Source organism: Pelophylax lessonae, assembly GCF_965119305.1.
Source record: "Pelophylax lessonae genome assembly, chromosome: 4".
Taxonomy (NCBI): Eukaryota; Metazoa; Chordata; class Amphibia; order Anura; family Ranidae; genus Pelophylax; species Pelophylax lessonae.
Window position 1 is genome coordinate 20543438 of NC_138771.1, and position 24995 is coordinate 20568432.

At 45.2% G+C, this 24995-nt stretch overlaps 1 protein-coding gene across 1 annotated transcript in view; it reads right to left on the reverse strand.

Annotated features, from left to right (window-relative positions):
* Nucleotides 1–20179: 20179 nt before the first annotated feature.
* The window catches only part of HACD3 (3-hydroxyacyl-CoA dehydratase 3), a 69647-nt gene continuing 64831 nt past the window's right edge, over nt 20180–24995 (reverse strand). The window contains exons 9-10 of the mRNA XM_082253461.1: nt 23766–23897; nt 20180–20327 (exon numbers count right to left, since the gene is read on the reverse strand). Of these exons, the coding sequence (XP_082109587.1) occupies nt 20251–20327; nt 23766–23897 (209 nt within the window). The 3' untranslated portion in view covers nt 20180–20250. The remainder of the gene's footprint in view (nt 20328–23765; nt 23898–24995) is intronic.

The window sequence follows — 24995 nt, forward strand, 5'->3', positions numbered from 1 at the left end:
TCTGCTATAGGTACTCAGTTTTTTGTCTGCCTAGTCAGGAGTAAGGACCTAGTTCCTTGCTGGGATCTCTGGTCCTGAGACATATTTTCTTTTAGATAGAAATTTTTTCTCCTACTTCTTTTTTTTTTTTTTTTTTTTTTTTCACCTGGCTCCTGTTTTTTTTTCCCTGCAAGATCTACAATCAACTGCCAGACTGGGCAATGGACAGGATATTCTAAATCCAGTGGTCTATGGTGGGTTCTGGCTGGAGCGGTGCCCGCTTGGTTCTTGGTATGGTGAGCATCTGTCCTCCCATCTCCCCCTGGAGGGTTTTGGGGTGGACGTGGGCCTCTCCTTGGGACTGTCGGCCCCCGCGTTCCCCTCGTTCCTGTCAGGCACCCCCCTTTCATCTGTCCCCCATCCTACCCCCCCTTCCACTTATGCTGGGGCTGTGTGGTGGTCTGGTCCACCTCCTGGGGTGGGGGCAGGGCGCTATGCTGGCGATGGGGTCCAGGGGGGTGCACCACTGGGAACCAGACGATCATCTGTGCGGGGGGGGGGGGTTGTATCTAGTTCCTGCCAGGGCCCCCTATCCTGCCTGGGTCTCTCTTTGATGCCTAGAGATCCCTCCTGGGGCCGCCATTTTGCTGTAGCTTGTGCGTTCCAATGCATGGCGGCCTTGTTTGTGTATTGCGACAGCCATTTTGCGGTGGTTTGCAATGGGAGCCCCTCCTCATCCCCTGGTGCTGACTCTTGGATCTTTTCACTTCCTGATCGCCGCAAGTTGAGTGCAGATTATCCTGGTGGCTGTAGGTGCCGGTTTCTTTAGAGTGGTGAGTCTGGTGGGGTTCTTGCCCTCTTTGCTGAGGATCGCTTGGTGCTTTGTGCCTGGCGGCGGGGTGGTGCTGCCAGCGCAGTGGGGGTTGTCCTTTTGCAGTGTTCTACACTTTTTGCGTGGTCCCCCTGGTGACTCATGGACTCTTTGGAGCACATCTCCCCACCTGATCCCCTCTCTGAGGCTGCGGGGCTCTCTGGGTCCCAACCATCCATCAATGCACTGGTGGCGGTCCTGGAGTCCTTTGTGTCCCGGGTGGAGGTGGCTTTTGGGCTATGGGCTTGCAAAAAGCTCCCCCTGCCTCATCTGATCCTGAATCTAATTTGGCTGCCACGGACATGGGTCACCCTACTGGGTCTGCGACCACGCGCCCGAAATCCTCAGATAGTGAAGATGATTCCTCCACATCTGCAACCGTGCACGAAAATGCACTGGTGGAAGCACTGATTTGTATCTGTGCGTGAGACCTTGAAGATGGAGGACGCAGCTGCGACTGAGGCACAGGTTTCCTATGGCACTCGCAACCCATCCAGAACAGCAAAGGTGTTTCCTTTCCCCACCCATTTTGACAGAATTGTCGCTAGAGTGGGGACGACCAAAGCGACCCCTTGGGGTCCCTAAGCGATTTACTAGGCGTTACCCCTATAAGGAGTCCCTTATTAAGTAGACTGTTCTACCGGTGGTGGACCCTCTGGTTTCCAGATTGACCAAGGCAACCATGATTCTGTTTGAAAGAGTCACCAGCCTTTAAGGATCTGGCTGACAGGAAAATGGAGGCTGTGGCCCACAATATGTACACTCTGGCTAGTTCGACACTGGGGCCGGTATTCACCATTGCCCTGGTGTCGCAAACTTTGACCGAGTGGGCTAAGCTTTTACGCCGTGACTTGTAGGGAGAACAGCTCCCCCTTGCCTTTGCTGAGCTGGCAGAGCAGCTGGTCCAGGGGCTGCAGTTTATGTGTGATGCCTCTTTGGATGTGGCTCAGCTCCCTGTTTTGGCAGTGATCCTTCGGCGTGTCTTTTGGCTTAAATGCTGGTCTGCGGACCAGACTTTAAAAAAAAAAAAAAAAGGCCTTGACTGATCTCCCCTTTCAAGGGGATCGCTTGTTTGGGGCTACCCTGGATGAAATCATTAAAGGTCTCACAGGGGGAAAGAGTACTTTTTTTCCGCATGGAACCTCGTCATAGACGTGGGACCTCCTCCTCAGCTACAGAAGAAGTTTTTTTTTCGTCCCTCAGGGTCGACTGACAAGGGCTCGAAGCCTTTCAGGACCTCGTCTTGAGGATCCAAATGAACTTGGTCTGGCACGCCTTGACCCGCGGACAAGGCTCCTTCAGCATTAAGGTGCGCCCTCACCCTTATCGGGGGTGGGGGGGGGGTGTTTTCGTTGGTTTCCGGACCCGTGGACTTTTCTGGTACAAGGCAAGTGGGTCCACAAAGTCATTCAGTCCGGCTCCAAGATCGAGTTTCACTGTTGTCCCCGGCAAGGTTCCTTCCTCCCTCCCAACTTGTGCCTGTTTACAGGGTCTGTTTGGGGCAGTACAAGACCTGTTGCTTCAAGGGATGAATGTCCCAGTTCCGACTTCGGAATATTTTGAGGGTTTTTACTCAAACCTGTTTATAGTTCCCAAGAAGGAAGGCAATGTGCATCCAATCCTGGACCTCAGACATCAAGGATGCTTACCTTCACATTCCAATATGGGCTGGTCACCAGTTCTTCCTCCGCTTTGCCATGGGAGAGTAGCATTATCAGTTTGTGGCAATACCTTTTTGGTCTCGCCTCTGCTCCTCGAGTCTTCACAAAAGTGTTGGCCCTGGTGCTAGCATTGTTACGCCAATGGAGGATCCCGGTGCTGGGCTACTTGGACGACCTCCTTCTGTGAGCGGAGTCCCCTATTGCTCTGGTGGAAAATCTGGAAATCACCATACGAACTCTGAGGGAGTTCGACTAGATTCTGAATTTTCAGAAGTCTGCTTTGGTTCTATGCACAAAACTGGACTATGCAGGTCTGACTCTGGACTCAGTCTTAGCCAGAGTGCTCCTTCCTCTGGACAAACTCCAGACACTGCAGGCTGCAATTCGTCTCCTGCTGTGCAGCAGATGGTCATCCTTCTGGACTTGCATGCAGGTGATTGGCCTGATAGTGTCTACCTTTAAAGCGGTTCCATTTGCAAAGTTTCATACGAGGTCCCTGCAAAGAGAGATTCTGGCCAACTGGGACAAGACTCCGCAGTCTCTGGACTATCCGATCCAGCTGGGCAGGGGAATAGAGGAGTCCCTGATATGGTGGGTTCGTTCTCCGGCGCTTCAGCAGGGCAAATCCTTCCTCCCCTTGTATTGGACAGTGGAGTGGTACGGATGCCAGGGTGTCTGGCTGGGTAGGTGTTGTTGGCAAAAATTCTGCTTAGGGGATCTGGACACTGGAAGAGTCCAGACTACCGATCAATTTCTTGGAACTCCGAGTGATTTGACTGTGCCTGGACCATCAGGCGAATCGTCTTCAGGGATGTCCAGTGCGTATTCAATCGGACAATGCCACGGCCATGGCTTATGTCAATCACCAAGGGGGCACAAGAAGTGTCCTGGCGACTGGAGGTAGCCGGCGTTCTAAGGTGGGTAAAACGGTTAGTTTCAGCCCTCTCTCTGCAGTACACATTCCCGGGGTGGAAAACTGGCAGGTGGATTACCTCAGGCGGCAGCTGTTGGACCAAGGGAAGTGGTCCCTTCATCTGGAGGTGTTTCATCAATTGTCTCTGGTGGGGTTTTCCTGAGGTGGATCTGTTGGCTTCCCAGCTCAACAGAAAGGTGCAGAGGTTTGTGTCTCCATCACAGGATCCTCTGGCAGACGCCACCGACGCGCCAGGTGCTAATGGATAGAGGTTTATCTGAGTCTTTGATTCCAACGCTGTTGAAAGCTAGGAAATCTACTTCTAGGAAGATCTACCATCGTACGTGGAAGACGTACATTGCATGGTGTGAGTCTCTTGAGGTTCATTCTCACTCCTTCTCCGTGACTCGGATCTTGACCTTCCTTCAACGAGGGGGGGGGGGGGGTTGTAGAGAAATTGGCCTTGAGTACCATCGGGGGCAAGGTGTCTGCTTTGGCGATCTTCTTCTAACTACCCTTGGCCACACACTCCCTTGTGCGTACCTTTCTTCAGGGTGTCTGACATTTGGTTCCTCCAGTGCGGTCTCTGTTGCTGCCTTGGGACCTAAATTTGGTGCTTTTGGTTCTCCAGAAGTCTCCCTTCGAGAATCATCGGGAGTTTCCCTTGCTTACGCTGTCTCAGAAGGTGGTTTTTTGGTGGCTATTGCCTCTGCGCGCAGGGTGTCGGAACTGGTGGCGTTATCCTGTCATTCACCTTACTTGGTGATTCTGAGATAAGGTGGTTCTTTGCTCCTGTCCGTCGTTCCTCCCAAAGGTTGTCTCTCTGTCTTCATTCAAAAGAAAATCATTGTGTTGCCTTCCCTGTGTTCCAGGCCAAAACATCCAAAGGAAATTGCCTTGCATGCCTTGAATGTTGTCCGAGCATTTAGGGTGTACCTGGCAGCTACGGAATCTTTTAGGAAGTCCGACTCACTTATTTTTGTGCTCACAGATGGGCCTCGGAAAGGGTTGTCCGCTTTCTCTGCAACCATTTCCGGATGGATCAGACAGACAAGGATTCAGTCCTATTCCATCAGGGATCAGGTTCCTCCTTTCCCTGTCAAGGCTCGCTCAGTGCCTTCTGGGCCTTCCGTCATCAGGCATCAATGACACAGGTTTTCAAGGAGGCCATCTGATCGTCGGTGCACACTTTTTCACTAAGTTCTATAAAGTGGATGTGTTGTCCGAGCATTTAGGATGTACCTTGCAGCTACGGAGTCTTTTAGGAAGTCTGACTCACTTTTTTGTGCTCACGGATGGGCCTCGCAAAGGGTTGTCAGCTTCCTCTGTGACCATTTCCAGATAGATCAGCCAGACGGTGATTCAGGCCTATTCCATCAGGGGTCAGGTTCTTCCTTTCCCTGTCAAGGCGTACTCTACTCAGGCACTTCGTGTCTCCTGGGCCTTCTGTCATCCGGCGTCAGTGATGCAGGCTTGCAAGGCAGCTACCTGGTCGTCGGTGCACACTTTCACAAAGTTCTATAAAGTGGATGTGTTGGCATCTGTGGATGCTTATTTTGGTCTCAAGGTTTTGCAGGCTGCTGTTTAGAGGACTTTTTTTTTTTCAGGTGGGCTTCAGTTGTTTTGCTTGAGCTTCTGTTGCCTGGTTGGTTACTGTTTAGCCTTGGAAATTTTTTTTTTTTTTTGTTCCCACCTCTCATGTTTAACACTGCTTTAGGACGTCCCAATTGATTATGAAGATCAGGAGTTGTCTGTCAATGAAGGAAAGAGAAAATGGGATTTTGACTTACTGTAAAATCCATTTCTCTGATGTTCATTGACAGACACAGCACCTGCCCCTCTATGCAGTTGTAATTCTTCTGACACTGATTGTAACAAAACAGAGTACCTATAGCAGAGAAAGGGAGTATACCCCTTTCTGCCTAGTGTCCTACTCCTGTAGGGGGCAGTATAACCCAAATGTTATAAAGAGCAGGAGCTGTGTCCTTCAATGAACATCAGAGAAATGTATTTTACAGTAACTCAATCCTTTTCTTTTACATTTCTTCAATTGGTTTCTGGATTAGGCCACAATAATGATGTCATATATCACAGAAGTCTTAATGGGAGGAGGGGCTTTCTCAGCTAAGCATGCCCTCCTGCCTGCATGCCTGAGCAAAGGGCAGATGGATTTCAGGAAGTAAATGCTACTTCAATTATCTGCCCTTACTTAAGATGGCCACAGCCAGAAAAGACAGGACGGGTGTTTTGAAATGTGGTTTCTCAACAAAATAAAGCATGGAGACATGTATGGATGGGGGGAGTTTGCTTTGTATAATAAAAATTAATTAAATAGTATTTTCATTTTTCAGGTGCTGAGATACAGTTTAGTTCTGCTTTAATGTATTCTCTGTATTAATTATTGTTATACAGGATTTATATAATGGCAACAGTTTGCGCAGCGCTTTACAATATGGGGCAGACAGTACAGTTAACAATACAGTTTTATACAGGAGGAGTCAGAGGGCCCTGCTCATTAGAGCTTACAATCTAAGAGGGAGGATCGAGAGATACAAAAGTTGGGTGTGCGGGATGAAGTGAGGGGGAAAATAAAAGTACGGTTGTTAGGTGGGGGGCAGGGTAGGCCTCTCTGAAGAGAAGGATTTTCAGAGATCGTCTTAAATTGGACAGAGTAGAAGATAGTCAGACAGATTGGGAGTTCCAGAGGTTGGGAGTAGCTCAGGAGAAGTCCTGCAGGTGAGCATGGGCGGAGGTGATGAGGGAGCTAGAGAGCAGGTCTTTGGAGGAATGAAGAGAACGATTAGGTTGGTATTTTGAGACTAGGTTAGTGGTGTAGCTGGGGGCAGAGTTGTGGATGGCTTTGTAAGTTGTCGTTAGTATTTTGAATTTAATTATATAAAAAGTCTAAAGAACAAAAGAGACAAGCTACGTCCTGGTCCTCAGCCCTAGATTGTAGACTGTTCCAGTCTGGTTTAAGCTGTGTTCAAATTATTTCATGGTCCCCAACCAGAAACCGTAGAATGCTCCACCCTACCTACACTAGCACCATTTCTACTGCGAGGGAAGTGTCCTGTGCCAACAATACCTGAGGTTTTGGAGAATCCCACATCACCCCAAATCTCCCCCTGAGTTCTGCTAGAAAATAAACTCTTAATGACAATGCCTAGAGCAGGGGTCTCCTAACTTTCTAAGTAAAGGGCCAGTTTACGGTCCTCAAGGCTTTAGAGGGAGTCGTACTGTGGCTGTCAAATCCCACAGCATCAGTTCCTTGTCGGTTTTAATGGGGTAAAAAATAGTGGCCCGTTGGTGTCAGTAGGGGGAATGGAGCCCCATTGTTTGTCAGTGTGCTGGAATAGTTCTCCAAGAGCCAGATCTGGGCTCCGGGCTGCAGTTTGGAGACCACTACCGTCGGCTGATCAGTGAGTGAATGGACTGTTGTTGGTGCGTGCTTGGCTGCCTCTGCACACTTTGGGAAGGAGCCTGCCAAATCCACCAGCGGCCCCGGGGTAGCAGTAAACATGTAATCAGTCATCTAATGATTGCCTGTGAATGATTGCCCTGGACACAGTCTGTGGCCGGAGCTGATCATTAACAGGTAATCGCTCCATGAGCAGCTTCTAATAGCCGAGTACCATCTAGAGCAGGGATCGCCAAACTACGGCCCTCCAGCTGTTGCGGAACTACACATCCCATGAGGCATTGTAAAACTCTGACATTCACAGACATGACTAGGCATGGTGGGAATTGTAGTTCCTGAACAACTGGAGGGCCATAGTTTGGAGACCCCTAATATAGAGCAACCCTCTACAAAAAAATCCCCAAAAGTAAGGAACTTTGTTCCCATTGGCCATCATACGAATGTACAGTGATCTGTAGCTAAAGAGCGGGTAACCACTTTACCACTGGAGGATTTTGCTGTCTTACGTCTGGGCCACTTTTTGCGATTCAGCACTGTGCGAATTTAACTGACAATTGTGCGGTCGTGTGACGCCGTACCCAAACAAAATTTACGTCCTTTTTTTCCCACAAACAGAGCTTGCTTTTGGTGGTATTTGATCACCTGTGCGATTTTTACTTTTTGCGCTATAAACAAAAAAAGAGCGTTTATTTTGAAAAAATAACAATATTTTTAACTTTTTTTTTTATATGAAATTCCCCCCCAAAAAATGTAAAAATCTATTTTTTTTTTTTAATTTTTGGCCAATTTGTTTTCTGCTACCTATGTTTGGTAAAAAAAATCACAATAAGCGTATTTTGATTGGTTTGCGCAAAAGTTATTGCGTTTACTAACAAAGGGAAAGATTTCTGTCATTTTTGGTTTTTTTTTTTTCTAAGGCGTAATGGCGTTGATCTGCGTTTTTTTTTTTTTTTTGTGGGACTGCGACATTGCGGCGGACAGATCGGACCCTTGACTGACATTTCTGACACTTTTGGGGGTACCAGTGACATTACTGCAGTAATTAGTGCTATATATATGCACTGTTACTGTAAAAATTACACTGGCAGGGAAGGGGTTAATTTTATTGGAGAGGGAGGGGTTAATGTATGCCTGGTGCTTACTGACGTGTGTGGGGGGGAGGTGACTGAGTGACATAGGGACAGATCGCATGTTCAGCTGTGCTGAACCCTGCAATCTGTCACTCCTTGTCACTTAGGAGATCCGCCCGCTTTGTTTACACAAGCGGGCGGATCTCCAAACTAGATTTCCCCGACGATCGGGGAAGAGCAGTGGCGATCGCCGCCGCTCCTCCCCTGGCCCGACTCCCGCTGTGACTGAAAACAGCGGGAGCGAGCCTCCGGCGGCGCGCAAGCGCCGCCCAGCAGGGGAGGAGTCCAGCGACATAGTACTACGTCGCTAGACGATGAGCCACATTGCTGCAGTAGCAGCAATGTGAGCAGACGTAAAGTGGGTAAAATAAGTATTGAACATGTCACCTTTTTTTTTTTTTAGGTAAATATATTTCTAAAGGTGCTATTGACATGAAATGTTCCCCACATGTCGGTAACAACCCATACATACAAAGACACTAAAACAAATACGTTTAGAAATGAAGTTATGTGTAATAAAATGGAATGACACAGGGAAAAAGTATTGACAACGCTAACTGAAATGTATTTAATACTCGGTACAAAATCCTTTGTTGGTAATGACCGCTTCAAGACTCCTCCGGTATGGAGAAACTAGTCGCATGCGCTGCTCAGGTGTGATTTTGGACCATTATTCCACACAAATAGTCTTCAAATCTTGAAGGTTCCGTGGGCCTCTTCTATGAACTCTGATCTTTAGTTATTTCCATAGATTTTCTATTGGATTCAAGTCAGGTGATTGGCTGCCTTTCTAGCAGCTTTATTTTATTTCTTTGAAACATATCGAGAGTTTGATTGGCTTTGTGTTTGGGATGATTGTCTTGCTGAAATGTCCTCCCTCGTTTCATCTTCATCATCCTGGTAGACTGCAGCAGATTTTTATTAAGAATGTCTTGGTACATTTTCTCCATTCATCCCTCCTTCAATGACATGAAGTTTGCCAGTACCATATGCTGAAAAACAGTCCCAAACCATGATGTTCCCACCTCCAAACCTCACTGTTGGTATGGGGGTGTTATAGGGGTGATGTGCCATGTGACCTCCAAACATGGTGTGTATTATGGCATCCAAAGAGTTCCATTTTGGTCCCATCTGAGCAGACTATATTCTCCCAGTATTTCTCAGGCTTGTCTAAATGTTGTGCAGCTTCAACATGCTTTTTCTTCAGCAATGTCTTGTGTGGTGAGTGTGCATACAGGCCATGGCGGGTGAGTGCATTACTGATTGTTTTCTTTGAAACAATTGTACCTGCTAATTCCAGGTCTTTCTGAAGCTCTCCACAAGTGGTCCCTGGCTCTTGGACAACTGTTCTGATAATTATTTTTACTCCTCTGTCAGAAATCTTGCGAGGAGCACCTGGTTGTGGCCGGTTTATGGTAAAATTATGTTCTTTCAACTTTCGGATTATGGCCCCAACAGTGCTCACTGGAATATTCAGAAGTTTAGAAATCCTTCTGTAACCAATGCCATCCGTATGTTTTGTAACAATAAGGCTGTGAAGGTCTTGAGAGAGCTCTTTGCTTTTACCCATCATGAGATGTTGTGTGACACCCTTTTTTTTTTTTTTTTTAGGCCATTTGTTGAGCCTGAACCAGTTGATATTAATTTGCACTGACAAGGGTCAGGAATGCTTTCTAATTACTGATAGATTTCAGTTGGTGTCTTGGCTTTCCATGCCTTTTTTGCACCCTCCTTTCTTCACGTGTTCAATACTTTTTTCACTGTGTCATTCCATTTTATCACACAGAACTTAATTTCTGAACTGATTTGTTTTGGTTTCTTTGTGTGTATGGATTGCATGGGTTGTTACTGACATGTGGTGATGTGTTCCATACTTAGTTTACCTGCTGTAGTAATTATAAACAAGAGTCCCATAAGATCAGAAATTTTTTAAGAGCAGAATTCCATGATGTAGCAGGAACCCTTCCACCGAGGAACTAAATTGGTGTAAGTCACCTATAGGAATATTCATTTGCTATTCTCACACAAGTGGGTGGGCTCGGGGCGCACTGCTCTGCGCCCCAAGCCCACTATTTTTTTTAGCCTGTGAGAGAAAAAAAAAAAAAGCCCCATTGAACTCCATGCATCCGGTGTCCCGCATGTAGATTAGGGGGCCGGACGCATTGATGGGTGGGGGGGGGGGGGGCAGCGCCCCTGCATCCACAATACACCATCCGCCACCGGTGCTGAGCCATAACCAGGTCAAACCTGGATGGAGCTTAAAAGGTGTTAGGACCTTTACTTACAGGTCACACTGATGCAGCGCAAAGCTGATCCAATTTCACAGTGCAATTTCTGTTTTGATGGGTGAGATTCAAATGCCAATTAATGCGATTTCTGAGGGGATTTGGAATAGCTGGGCAGAAAACTTGCACAGGACCCTTTTTGTAACCAGATCAGAATCGCACCGCATAGAGGTGAATGGCCTTCATAGCAAACTATATTTTTTCAGATTACGTGATTCTTTGCCCTCTGGATCGGTTTTAATCCGCATAGAATTTGCATTAGTGTGAACTGGGGTGTAAAGAGAAAGTAGAGGCTCCAGTAACTGTTCTCTTCCCTGGGGGTTGTCTGAGTGTCCTACAATGGGACCAGTAAAAGGAATTAGGACAGTCGCACGGGTGCTGAAGCAACACTGAGTATGTCCCTGTAGCACCCGTTTACACTTGTGCGGCTTGTCATGTGAATTTGGACCCAAAATCGCATGACAAGTCACACCCCATGTTTCCCAATGAGTATTGTTCATTTTAGTGCAACCTAAAGTCACAGTGACTTAAAAGTAGTTCCTGCACTATTTTGGTACAACTTTCATGGGACTTGAGGGCCAAAGACTTCAATGTAAAACCTCAAAAGCTGCATGACAGTCACACCTACATGATATACATGCGACTTTGTAGAGCACAATCACATTGGACAAAAGCCAAAGTTGCTCTCAAGCACAGTCACAATGGAAATCGCATAATTTTAAAGTCAAATGGACTCTTAAGGTGCTGGATCCAGATGATCTAGTAGGTCAGAGCCTACTGCTATTAATCTGAACCATCTTGAAGTTGGAAAGTTGCTTTGTGGAGATCCCCACACATTTACTTCCTTGAATTCTGTGACACGTAGTCACTATGCCCTGTGAGAAGGCACTGCTGTGTCACACATTTCACAGAGCCTGCCTTCCGACCTACAGAGGTGCTGACAGCAGGAGTTTCAGAAGGCGGAGTCAGTACAGGAAGCAATGCTTGCAGGCAGCAAGGTACCATGGGATATATAGTCCTTAGAAATGGAGAAGCTGCAAAGCATGCTGGGAATTCAGGAAGTTGCGGGCAAAGAAAGTCTGTAGACAGGCAGAACTCACACCATGAAAGGAGATTTTTCAAGTATATTAGTTTATCAGATACTGGTTTTTGTATTGCTATTACAATGCTGATGTTTTAAAATGAAATTGTACGCTGACCATAGATCTCATTTAATAGGCAAACAATTTATTTTAAAAAGAATGAACTATGCACCAAATGCACCAAATTAATACTTTAAATATTATCATTACATTTATGTACTAGGAACCAGAGCAAGAAGTCGAGAGTTTAGGGTAAGCACTAGATTTAATGACTGAATATTCAACCGTTGTCTGGATGTCAGCTCTAGAATAGAATTCCAGTTAGAATCAATACAGTGCTACCCAAAAAAATAATTTAACAGGGAAAGTTATATTAGTACATCCTCATTATACATTGTCAGAACCTGCTGATGAATATTCAAGTAGTCTGGGATTTTTATACAATGTGTGTCTAGGCTGCAGAGGGATAAACATAACCCAATATACAAGTTATGAGAGCGGATTTAGAACTTTCTCCTCCGGTGTTCTCAGCACCGGGGGGGTTCTATTTATGCTAAATCTAACCAATAGTTACATTTTTTTGCCAATTCTCTAGCATTGCATCTCTTGTTACAATAGGTTTGTACTTCCTATGCTCCTCAGCTCCACCTAGTGGTTATAATGCAGTATTTTAATACTGCCGCTAATATATGGACAATCAAGAGAAAATAACCTAAAGAACATTTTTGTCTTGGTTTACTGGATAGAGGGCTCTGAAAATTATTATTTTTTGTAAACAGACTCATTGCTGTTGCTTAAGTCTTTTCTTTGTGGGGAAATAAAGGAGTAACCTGAGACCAAACATTGGCAGCCAAACCCTTTCAGTTTAGAAGCAAAATGTAGACCTAAAGAGAAACATCAATTTTTTTGTCTTTTATTAAAGTAGAACTATATGCAACACTTTTTTTTCTTTTTAAGGGAGGGTTATAACCTCCTGTGAGATTTTTTTTTTCTTTTTTTTACCATCTGTGTCCCATTGTGGAGATTTCCCTTCACTTCCTTTCCTATAGTTAAACAGGAAGTTCCTTTACAGAGGAAATCCCTGTAAATAAGGGGATCCCCAGGTCACCAGAACTAGTGTCCCCATTGGAAGATTTCCCCTATATTACTTTTCAAGGAACAACCCAAAATTTGGGGTTTTCTTTTACTTTCAGTTATAATGGTCAACCGGACATATATGCCACTTTTCCACTGCAAGTACCGGCTCGGCTCTACTTGGCTCGGTTTGGTATTCCACTGCATGGTACGGTGTTGGATCGGTTCGGTACGGTTTGGTATGGTTTGCTTTTCCACTAAAGTAGTAAGTGGGTGGGATAACAACGATTCTCTGACCAATCAGTGGCTAGTAGTGACAAACAGTCAAGGCTGCATGCAAAGGATTGTGGGATATGGTACCGGTACGGCCCTCTTGGAACCACAACCGAGGTGGTACTGTTTAAGCGAGCCGTACCGTTCGGTTCCATGCAGTGGAAAAGCGCCGCCGTGCCGTACCGTTCCAACACCGTACCATGCAGTGGAAAAGCACAAAAGCAAGCCGAACCGTTCGGTTCCATGCAGTGGAAAAGCGCCAATAGAGAGGAGGAATCTGCCTAAAGGAGGCACATAAAAAAAACCGCTGACAGGGGTTCTAATCCCTCTCAACCATCAAAATCTAAAAACAAAAAAAAGCTATGACTGCTGACTTGTAAAGATCAAGTACTTACTTACAAGTGCCTGGGGTCCAGCAGTGTCCGCCCACTGCTGGTTCATCTTACCAGTGCAAGCACCAAATGCCACCATCTTGGATATGGCTTCAAGGTAGCCAAGGCAGGCTCCCCGCTTCGCATGGTCCTGCAGACTCCTGGGACATGTCATGTGTCCCAGGAGTTCCAGGAGTCTGAGAGACTGGAGGGGGCATGACCAGGAATGTGGAAGTGAGAGCGGGTACTCAAAAAATCAGTACTTGATCCCCCCCCAAAAAAATAAAAAGTAATTCTGTTACAGGCTTGGTGGAGGAAGCAAACCAGTGGGATTTCAACTTTTTAAGGGGTAGTTCTACTTTAAAGCGGAGTTCTGGCCTATTTTGCAACTTTAGTGATTCCTGGAGTGCTCGCTATGCTGATCAATAATTGGGCATTTTAAATTTTTTTCGGGGGTCCCTTGCCTTATTTTCTGGGCATTTTTGATTGCACTTCCTCCTTTTCCCCCCTCTGTGGCCGCAGCCACCGACATCACTTTCGCCTTTGCATTGCATCCTGGGAGCTGTTTGTCATCACTCCCAGGTGGCTGGAATCAGGAAGAACTCCCAGAACACTCCCTTGAATCAGGAAAAAGGACACAGCAGATGCCCACATCCAAGATGGCCGCGCCCAGACAGCGTTTTTAAAAGTAAGATTTTGACTAAAATCCAATACTGTACACCTTTAAGTATGAGAATAGCGGTTCTGTAAGGGCGATGGATTATTCTTATAGGGGTATTTTTTAGTTAAAGGTATTTGAGGCCGGAACTCCGCTTTAAATAGGCAACACCTCTGTGCCCATATCTGCAGCAGAGGAAACCCCTCTGTGCCCTTATCTGCAGCAGAGGAAACCCCTCTGTGCCCATATCTGCAGCAGAGGAAACCCCTCTGTGCCCTTATCTGCAGCAGAGGAAACCCCTCTGTGCCCATATCTGCAGCAGAGGAAACCCCTCTGTGCCCTTATCTGCAGCAGAGGAAACCCCTCTGTGCCCTTATCTGCAGCAGAGGAAACCCCTCTGTGCCCTTATCTGCAGCAGAGGAAACCCCTCTGTGCCCTTATCTGCAGCAGAGGAAACCCCTCTGTGCCCTTATCTGCAGCAGAGGAAACCCCTCTGTGCCCATATCTGCAGCAGAGGAAACCCCTCTGTGCCCATATCTGCAGCAGAGGAAACCCCTCTGTGCCCATATCTGCAACAGAGGAAACATGTATAATTGCCTTGGGTCGAGAAATGCTCCAGCCTGCCAGTAAGCTGAAGACCGACACCATTAATCCATAAGTGCACTTTTAAAAACCTGCAGCTTCAATAAATCTTGGAAAAGCTCATTTCGCAAAGATTTCTCACTTTACTGTCCCCTCTGGGAGTTGTACTGGAATTATTAACAGGTCCTGCTAACGTCCTTCCACATCCTACTAAAACCCGCTACAAGTAAAAGGCTGCCGCATGCAGAGTTATAGCAGAAGAGGCATGGCGGGAGATCGGGGTGCTCCCTACGTATAGTAGGAAAGAGCTGGAAATATGTACTTCAAAAACCATGAGGACAACTTCTTTCACATAACGCTTGCATAATGACCTGCAACATGAAAGATTCATTTTATCTCAACAGTGCATCTATTTTTTTTTTTTTGAACCTACATCCAGGGCCAGTGCTACAGTCACTAGGCAGCCACGCCGCTGGTTCCTACTCTTTGACCTACAGTAGTTCCTGTCCTCTGTTGTTTTGGATGCCTGGGTCATGTGGACAGTCTGTCCTGCTTTCCCCAGTGCCTATCGCTCGGTATGCCGCCACCGCCCTGCCTCCTTTCAAGATGGCGGCAGCCATTGGGTCTGCAGTTGAGCTGTGGGTCTTGGACAGGTCAAGCACCACGCACCAGATGGGGGAACCGGTGTGGCCGTTGCGTTCTCTTGGGGGTGGCTTGGCATGTCATTTGGCCTCTTGTGGAGGCACTGGTGGTACTACTCTTTCTTTCCCTGGATGGGGCAGTTGGACTGGTAAGCCAGTCACAGCCTTGTGTTCATTTAGTGGCTGCATTTTACTGCACACCATCTCTACTACTCTATTTTTCTATACAGATAACATTGCTTATGGGGGTAGGGGAGTGGGAGGTGGTCTTGCCTAGGGGTGCAAAATAGTCTAGCACCAGCCCTGCCTACCCCTGTAGTATTCAAGCTGTTAAAGCAGAATTAAACTTTTGGGTGTTGGGCATGTTGCAAGCATCTGAACCTTAAAGTGGGGCTCCACTTATCTGCCTCCCCCATCCATCCACTGCCACATTTGGCAACTTTGGGGGGGGGGAGAGGATGCAGGTACCCACGCCCACTTCTAGCTCAGTTAGCTGTGGCGAAGGTGAAGTGAGCCGGAAGCTCGGCTGTCTCCTCCTTCCCCACCACAGCCGGCCTTTAGAGAAAGTGCAGCTGATTCGCACTAGCACAGTAGGAAATCAGCTGTGAAGCCTCAAAAGTTTACTGCTGGCTTTGCTTAGCCGAGATGGCAGCACCTGAGAGCCGATTCAAGAATTGGCCCTAGCGAGGACACTGCTGGAGGCCTTGACCGGTAGGTACCCTAAGGCCCCTTTCACACTTGTGCGACTTGTCCTGCAATTTGGGACTGCAATGTCACATGACAAGTCCTACCCCATGAGTACCATTCAGATCTGTGCGACTTCAAGTGGCAGCGACTTGAAAGTAGTCCCTGCACTACTTTGGTCTTGACATTGATGTGACTTATGCAATTACACAGGCATTGCATCAAAGTTGTGCAGCTTTCAGGTCGTACAAGTATGAAAGGGGCCTAATAGTAAGAGGCAGTGGTTGCAACTAATGACTTCATTTTTTGGGCATTTTAAAAATAAATAAATAAAATTAGCCAATAGAAAGCTAGATACTAGAGAAAGAGCCTTTAATTGTAAACAGATTATTATAGTTGCATAGCTCCACCTGCAAATGTCACAAGTGCATGATCTGAGCATTCATCAACACTTTCGTTGATGGCGTGGCGCCAAGGGGTTAAAGTGATCGTAAAGTCTCCCCCCCCCTTCTATTAAAACAACATACATGTTATACTTACCTCCTCTATGCAGTTGGTTTTGCACAGAGAAGCCCGGATCCTCCTCTTCTCGGATCCCTCGTCACTGCTCCCGGCCCCTTCCCTCCTATCGAGTGCTCCCGGCCCCTTCCCTCCTATCGAGTGCTCCCGGCCCCTCCCCTCCTATCGAGTGCTCCCGGCCCCTCCCCTCCTATCGAGTGCTCCCGGCCCCTCCCCTCCTATCGAGTGCTCCCGGCCCCTCCCCTCCTATCGAGTGCTCCCGGCCCCTCCCCTCCTATCGAGTGCTCCCGGCCCCTCCCCTCCTATCGAGTGCTCCCGGCCCCTCCCCTCCTATCGAGTGCTCCCGGCCCCTTCCCTCCTATCGAGTGCTCCCGGCCCCTTCCCTCCTATCGAGTGCCCCCACAGCCAGCAGCTTGCTATGGGAGCACCCGATCCGAGCTGCAGAAGAAGGAAAAGCACAACAAACTTCGGCACACCACAACCTATATAACAAACATTGTGGTGAACGGCTAAAAATGGTCACGTCCAGTTTCCAGTGTCTCAATGGATGCATTTCAATGCAATGTGACAGTCCATTTATTATGAATGGGCTGCCAATGCACCGCAACGGATCAAAAGCTGCAAAGTGCAAATGCAGTGTAAAAGGGTAAGATTGCTCTGTTATTAGAACTAAGGCCTCATGCACACAGGACGTTTTTACAGCGGCTGTTTTTGGCATCAGGCCTTTTTTTTTTTTTCACACGATCTTTCCCTGACTCTGACAGAAAAGCCGCCTGCTTTGTTTACGAAGCATCGCGGGAGGCTGGCGGCGATCGAGCCCCCTCCTCCCAAGGTCTTACTGATTAGACACAGCGGGAGCGCGCCGCCAAATCCACGTGCACGTAATCATGTAGATCTATGTGATTATGCGCAGCCGAGCCGCCCTGCCGCAGTAAATCTGCGTGCGGCGGTCGGGAAATGGTTAATATAGCTGTATATTTCTTGCTTTTATCATAATTTACCACCAAAGAACCACCCGACATAAATTCTCCTGACGATTGCAGTGATACTACATGTGGGTATGTTAGTTGTTGTTTGGACCCGTAGTACAGCCCAGAAACAATGGTGCGCATTTTGCGCTTTTTTTTTCTAATCCTGCCTTAAACACATAACGACCGCCCACCGCATATATACTGCGGCAGGCAGCCGCTGCTGGGCAAAGTGACGTAAGGGTACGTCACTTGCTCAGCCGCCTGTGGGGGCGAGCGCGTGCTGCCGCTCATTCCCTGGGGAGCTAGCACGAGTGACAGGTGGCTCCGATGGCCACCGGCCACTCGCGATCTCCCGCTGCAGAGGGAGATAGGCAGACGGCTGATGGAAACACAGCTGTCTGTCATTCTCCCTGATGTAAGAACAGAGGCTATACGATCCTGTTATGTAGGATCGTATGTCTCTGTGATTACATCACAAGCCACGCCCCTGGGGACACACTTAACCCCTTGATCACCAGTAAAGTTAACCCCTTCCCTGCCAGTGTCATTTTGACAGTAACAGTGCATATTTTTAGCATTGATTACTGTCGTATTGTCACTGGTACCCCCAAAAGTGTCAAAAATGTGAGTCAGGGGTCCGATCTGTCCGCCGCAATGTCGCAATCCCGCAAATAAATAAAAAAAAAAAAAAAAAAAAAAATCGCAGATCGCCACCATTACTAGTTAAAAAAAAAATAAAAATGACAAATCTTTCCCGTAGTTAGTAAACGCAATGACTTTTGCGCAAACCAATCAAAATTCGTTATAGCAATTTTTTTTTACCAAAAATATGTAGCAGAAAACAAATTGGCCTAAAATGTTAGAAAATTTTGATTTTTACATTTTTTTTTTTTGAGAATTTCATATAAAAAAAATGTGAAAAATATTTTCTCAAAATTGTCGCTCTTTTTTTGTTTATAGCGCAAAAAAAAAAAAAAAAAAAAAAAAAATCGCACAGGTGATCAAATACCACCAAAAGAAAGCTCTGTGGGAAAAAAAAGGATGTTAATTTCGTTTGGGTACAGCGTCGCACTACTGCGCAATTGTCCGTTAAAGTCACGCAGTGCCGAATCACAAAATAGGGCCTGGTCATTGAGCAGCCAAATCATATAAACATCAAACAATCATTAAACATAATGACACTAATTCAATTTTTTTTTTTTTGTCAAATTCTACCCAAAATATGCTGACTGTGACCCCTGACATTACCCCTGATCTTGTTATTTTTTTTTTTTTAATTTTTTTTTTTCCCACACTTTGTTTGTCTACACTTCGTGCCGGTTCACACTGGGGCGACCTGTCAGGTGACCTGGTCGCCTGACAGGTCGCCTGCCATAGAGAAGCTGTGGACCCGTTCTAATAGGAGCGACACAAGTCGCTCCGACTTATAAAAAGGGTACGGAGCTTCTTTGGGGCGACCCGTAGCGACCTGCATTGACTTCAATTATATGAATTCCGTGCCAGCCGCTCCGAGGTCGCGTGCGAGCTGCGCACCGCGACTTCACAGGTCGCCCGGCAAAGCCGGCTCGCCCCAGTGTGAACGGGGTCTTCATCTGCTGCAAGAAGAGAAAGATACAATGCAACTGTCTCTTCATTCAGAAGAGGAAGGAAACCCAGGGGCGGGCTCACAGTAACTGATCACTGTGATAGCCAATCACAAGCTATCACATGACCCAGAACCGACAGTCCCGGGTCCCAATCGTTCGTGAGAGACCCCGGTCCCTGCCCTGGGAGCGTACTGCGTGGCACGCTCCCCGCACAAAGGGAGGTGCGCATTTATGCGGCCCCACGCAAAAAAAAAAAAAAAAAGTCCACTTCCATGAGGAAAAAGCGGCTATTGATCAGCATTTGAGCCATAAGCTTTTGTGGGAGTATAATTTTGCTAGGAAAAAAAAAAAAAAAAAAAAAAAAGCTAAAAAACGCAACAGCTTAAAAAACATGGGTGGGGGTTATTTTCTATCAAAAAAGAAAAAAAAATGCTGTTTGGAACGTGTAATAAAAATTAAAAAAATGGCCCTGGAGAGCAAGTGGTTAACAGCAGCCTGGTGCTTTTATACAGTTTGCGGTGTCTTAATGGATGCATATTATTTATTATAAATGGGCTGCCAATGGATGAATATTATTCATTATGAATGGGCTGCCAATGGATGCATATTATTTATTATGAATGGGCTGCCAATGGATGCATATTATTCATTATAAATGGGCTGCCAATGGATGCATATTATTTATTATGAATGGGCTGCCAATGTACCGCAATGGATCAAAAGCTGCAAAGAATCGCAAAAGTGCAAATCCAGTCTAAAAGGTAAGATTGCTCTGTTCTCATAACTATACAAAGGGCGATTGCGATTCCTCCAGATGCCGCCTCCCCCTCTCCCCTCCTTTTATTTAGTACTGGCCTCTTTCATCCTTCTTTCCACCCTTGCAGAAATCTCACACTAGTATAAGAAAATAAGCACTTTTTTTTTTTAGTAAATGACAGTTCATAGGTGGCAGAGGTAAAAAGCCTTTTTTTTTTTGCAGGACAACAGACTGTGGAGGAGCACAAATAAAGATTTTAAAGCCCCCGTTCACATTGGAGTGGCTTGTTATGCGATTTGAAGTTGCACCTTATTGCAGGAAATCGCACGGTTCAAAGCTGTGCGACACCGACTTTGCGGTGCCGCACACATTTGAGAAAGTAGCTCCTGCACTCGTTTTGGTGATTTTGGGTGTGACTTGCATAGAGATTGTGCATAAAGCTGCATCAATGTCTTCCAAGTCGCGCTGAGAGCGGCTTAGAAATTGTGCAGTTTCAGCTGAAGTCACGGGACATCAAAGCTGAAGTCAATGTGAATGAGGGCCTTAAAGCGGAGGTCAATAAGTGGCTCACAGGTGAGTGATAATTGCTGATTACACTCAAAGCAATCCCTTTCAACTGTTCAGCTTTCAGTAGAAATGCCCTTTGACCTTTGTGGTCCCGGAAAGTAAAAAAAAAAAAAAAAAAGAATACTGAACAATGTACTAAGGAGTAAAATCAGGAAAAAAAAAAGGATTTGGGGAATTAAACAAAACCTTCTCCCACCCACTATTAAAAAAAATAAACAGTGCAAAACATTATGCCGTCTTCCTTTTGCGATTTCCCAGACGCCTGCGCCTCTGCTTGTATAAGTGACGGAAATTGATGGCGAGTCCTGTTGGAAGAGAAAAAAAAAAAAAAAGAAATTGCTTTTAGGATAATGGAATTGCAGGCATATAATTTAAAAACTATTAACCCTTTCACAGCCAGTGATGTAAGGCTTAGGTTGGCAGCAGCAGGCAATGCAGCATTTCATGCAGACGCAAGCGCTTCATCACATGCAGAACGTGTGCCTCCCGATACAGACAATGAGTAGCTTTGTGTTAAGGCTGAAGAATAGCATTAATGCTGCTTCAACTATAGCGATGTCAGAAATCACATGTGATATACACCACACTGCAAATCACATGCGATGTCTGTGCGATGCAAATTCAGCCATACAGAGTGTATGGCTGAATTCACATTGCAATCGGACCAAAGTCACGCAGGACCCTTTTTTAATCCGCACCAGGATCGGATTGCATGGCTGTTCACACCTATGTGATCTGATTCTGGTCTGAATTGACAGTTCGCACTGTGATATGCAAACTAATCCAGGTTCTGGACCGCCCCTGCTGTGCGAACCAACGTAGGGCTACATGTGGTGCTGGGGGGGGGGGGGGGTGCGAGCGCCGCTGGCGGCACGCTCCCGCCCCCACTAGGCAGCGGGGATGCCGATGCACAGGACCGGCGGCACCAATTACCCGCCATTGCTCCCCGCTGAGAGAGAAGGACGGTCAGCTGTTGTAAACACAGCCAACCGTTCTTCTCCCTGGAATGGTCACAGAGCTCCTGTGATCCTTCTACAAACCTAAATCCAAAAAAGTTGGCACACTGTACAAATTGTGAGTAAAAAAGGAATGGACTAATTTACAAATCTTATAAACTTATATTTTATTCACAATATAATATAGATAACATATCAAATGTTGAAAGTGAGACATTTTGAAAAGTCATGCCAAATATTGGCTCATTTTGAATTTCATGAGAGCTGCACATTCCAAAAAAGTTGGGACAGGTAGCAATAAGAGGCCGGAAAAGTTAAATGTACATATAAGGAACAGCTTGAGGACCAATTTGCAACTTATTCGGTCAATTGGCAACATGATTGGGTATAAAAAGAGCCTCTCAGAGTGGCAGTGTCTCTCAGAGGACAAGATGGGCAGAGGATCACCAATTACTCCAATGCTGTGGTGAAAAATAGTGGAGTAATATCAGAAAGGAATTTCTCAGAGAAAAATTGCAAAGAGTTTGAAGTTCTCATCATCTACAGTGCATAATATCATCCAAAGATTCAGAGAATCCGGAACAATCTCTGTGCATAGGGGTCAAGGCCGGAAAACCATACTGGATGGCAGTGATCTTCGGGCCCTTAGACGGCACTGCTTCACATACAGGAGTGCTACTGTAATGGAAATCACAACATGGGCTCAGGAATACTTCCAGAAAACATTGTCGGTGAATACAATCCACCGTGCCATTCGCCGTTGCCGGCTAAAACTCTATAGGCCAAAAAAAGAAGCCAAATCTAAACATGATCCAGAAGCGCAGGCGTTTTCTCTGGGCCAAGGCTCATTTAAAATGGACTGTGACAAAGTGGAAAACTGTTCTGTGGTCAGACGAATCAAAATTTGAAGTTCTTTTTGGAAAACTGGGACGCCATGTCATCCGTACTAAAGAGGACAAGGACAACCCAAGTTGTTATCAGCGCTCAGTTCAGAAGCCTGCATCTCTGATGGTATGGAGTTGCATGAGTGCGTGTGGCATGGGCAGCTTACACATCTGGAAAGGCACCATCAATGCTGAAAGGTAAATCCAAGTTCTAGAACAACATATGATTCCATCCAGACGTCGTCTCTTTCAGGGAAGACCTTGCATTTTCCAACATGACAATGCCAGACCACATCCTGCATCAATTACAACATCATGGCTGCGTAGTAGAAGGACCTGGGTAGTGAAATGGCCAGCCTGCAGTCCAGATCTTTCACCCATAGAAAACATTTGGCGCATCATAAAGAGGAAGATGTGACAAAGAAGACCTAAGACAGTTGATCAACTAGAAGTCTGTATTAGACAAGAATGGGACAACATTCCTATTCCTAAACTTCCGCAACTTCTCCTCAGTCCCCAGACGTTTTCAGACTGTTATAAAAAGAAGAGGGGAGGCCACACAGTGGTAAACATGGCCGTGTCCCAACTTTTTTGAGATATGTTGATCCTATAAAATTTTAAAATAGCTTATTTTTACCTTAAATGAAACTTTTTTTTTCAGTTTAAACATTTGATTTGTCATCTATGTTGTATTCTGAATAAAATATTGAAATTTGAAACTTCCACATCATTGCATTCTGTTTTTATTCACAATTTGTACAGCGTCCCAATTTTTTTGGAATCAGGTTTGTATATAGGAACACCGGTCTCTATGATCATTTCACAAGCCCCGCCGCCCCCACAGGTAGTAAACACTCCCCTAGGTACACATTTAACTACTTTGATCACCCACAGTGTAAACCCCTTCCCTGCCAGTGTCATCATTACAGTAACAGTGCATATTTTTAGCACTGATTACTGTAGTAATGTCACTGGTCCCCCCAAAAGTGTCAAAAAAAGGTCAGTTAGGGGTCCGATCTGTCCGCCGCAATCCCACTAAAAATCGCTGATCGCTGCCATTACGAGTAAAATATATAAATAAAAAAAAATGACAAATCTTTCCCTTAGTTTGTAGACATAAATTTTGTGCAAACCAATCAAAATACGCCTATTGCAATTTATTTTATTTTTTACTAAAAATATGTAGCAGAATACAAATAAGCGTAAGAGGATGAAAAAATTTGATTTTAAAACTTTTTGGGGAATGTTTTATAGCTGAAAGTGAAAAATGTTTTGTTTTTTTCCCCTAAAATTGTCGCTTTTTTTTGGTTAATAGCGCAAGAAAAAAAAAAAAAAGGACATCAATTGTATTTCAGTACAGCGTCGCGTGACTGCGCAATTTTCCATTAAAGTAACGCAGTGCCGAATCGAAAAAAATGGCCTGGTCATTAAGGAGGGGAAATTCTTCCGGTCCAGAACTGGTTAACTTTGTATTGACACTCCCAGTGATTCGCATATGGCAGTGTGAACTGCCTGCGAGTGGGGTGCGATGCAGGAACACAGTGGATTCGCAGGGTTCCCGCATCGCACCAGTGTAAAACGGCCCTTAAAGCATATGAGCAGCGTATATATATATATATATATATATATATATATATATATATATAGTACAATTTTTATGCATTCCTAATTTTTTTACAGTGCTGATTTTACACTTAGTTCATTGGTACGTGCACCTTTTTCTTTTTCTTTCACACACACACACACATATATATATATAGTCCCTGTAAGCGTAGTTAAAGGGCAACTCCACTTTTATAAAAAAAAATTATATATATATATATATATATATATATATATATATATATATATATATATATATATATATATATATATATATATATAAAAAACACAACACACTTACCCAAAAATAGGAGTGCCAGGTAGATGGAAAGAAAGACTGAGAAACTGATGGTCACATTCAGGGGTGATGGAAGGTGTAAACTGTATTTGCCGGTCTTATTAAAGATGGGCATTGACAGGACGATGCTGGCAGCTAGGAGGAGAGAAATTCGAGTTGTGAATAAATGCTTCATCTCTTCATGACAAAATTTCTAGAAATCTTTTTGACAACTGCAAACAAAACTACAAAAGGTCTTAGAAAAAACAAATTAACTGGATCCAATAAAAAAAAAAAAAAGAGAAAGCGCCACAGTGTAATATAGCGAGGAGCCATTTTAAACCAAAAACGGTACATATTAAAAACCGAAAGCAAGCAAAGATAGCCGCGCCGCTCGTGACGGGTGGGCGTGATGACGTCACTCTACCCTACGCATTTTGCTGCAATAAACTTCTGCATCACCATCTTTTTGCCCTTGGAATAAGTCCTTTGCGATGAAATGCGGAGGGCGGAGCCATCAGTGACATTACGGCCGCCCATCATGAGCGCCGCTGCCATCTTTACTTGCTTTCACTTTCAATATGCGAGCACCTTTGTGATTTAATAAAATGGTTCCTTGCGAATATTACTCTATGGAGCTTCCTCTTTTTGATTGGATCAAACTTATTTTAATACCCGTGAGTGCACCATTAAAGGAGTGACCACAAAGACAGAGACTAGAGGCCCACGGGACTATAAAGATGCACACAACCCGCATTAAAAATACATAAATTACATGAAAAAATACATATTAAAAATAAAGCATGCAAAATATTTTAATGTCAATGATATTCATCAATGAAATGAAAAAAAAAAATGGTAATATTTGTACATAAAAGATATAACTTCCAACTATTTCTGACACGCTTATCAATCTGTGCCGTAGCGATCTCAACGCATTTTGCAAAATCAGTAGTTCACTTCATCAGGAGAAACACAGATCTGATCCTAAAAGCAGAAAAGGAACACAAAGCAAAGAAAGAAAAAAAAAAAAAAAAAAGGAAAGGAAGAAGAAAGAAGAGAAAGGAAAGGAAGAAGGAGAAAGAAAGAAAGAAGACGGAAGACAGAAGAATAAGAAAGAAGACGAAAAAGAAGAAAAGGGGGGAAGAGGCACTGAAGGGAAAAAAAAAAAACACCATATAAATCAACAACTTACAGTTGATGCCATAATTAGAGTCTTCTCATATAACCACTAAATATTTCTCTACCTCCATA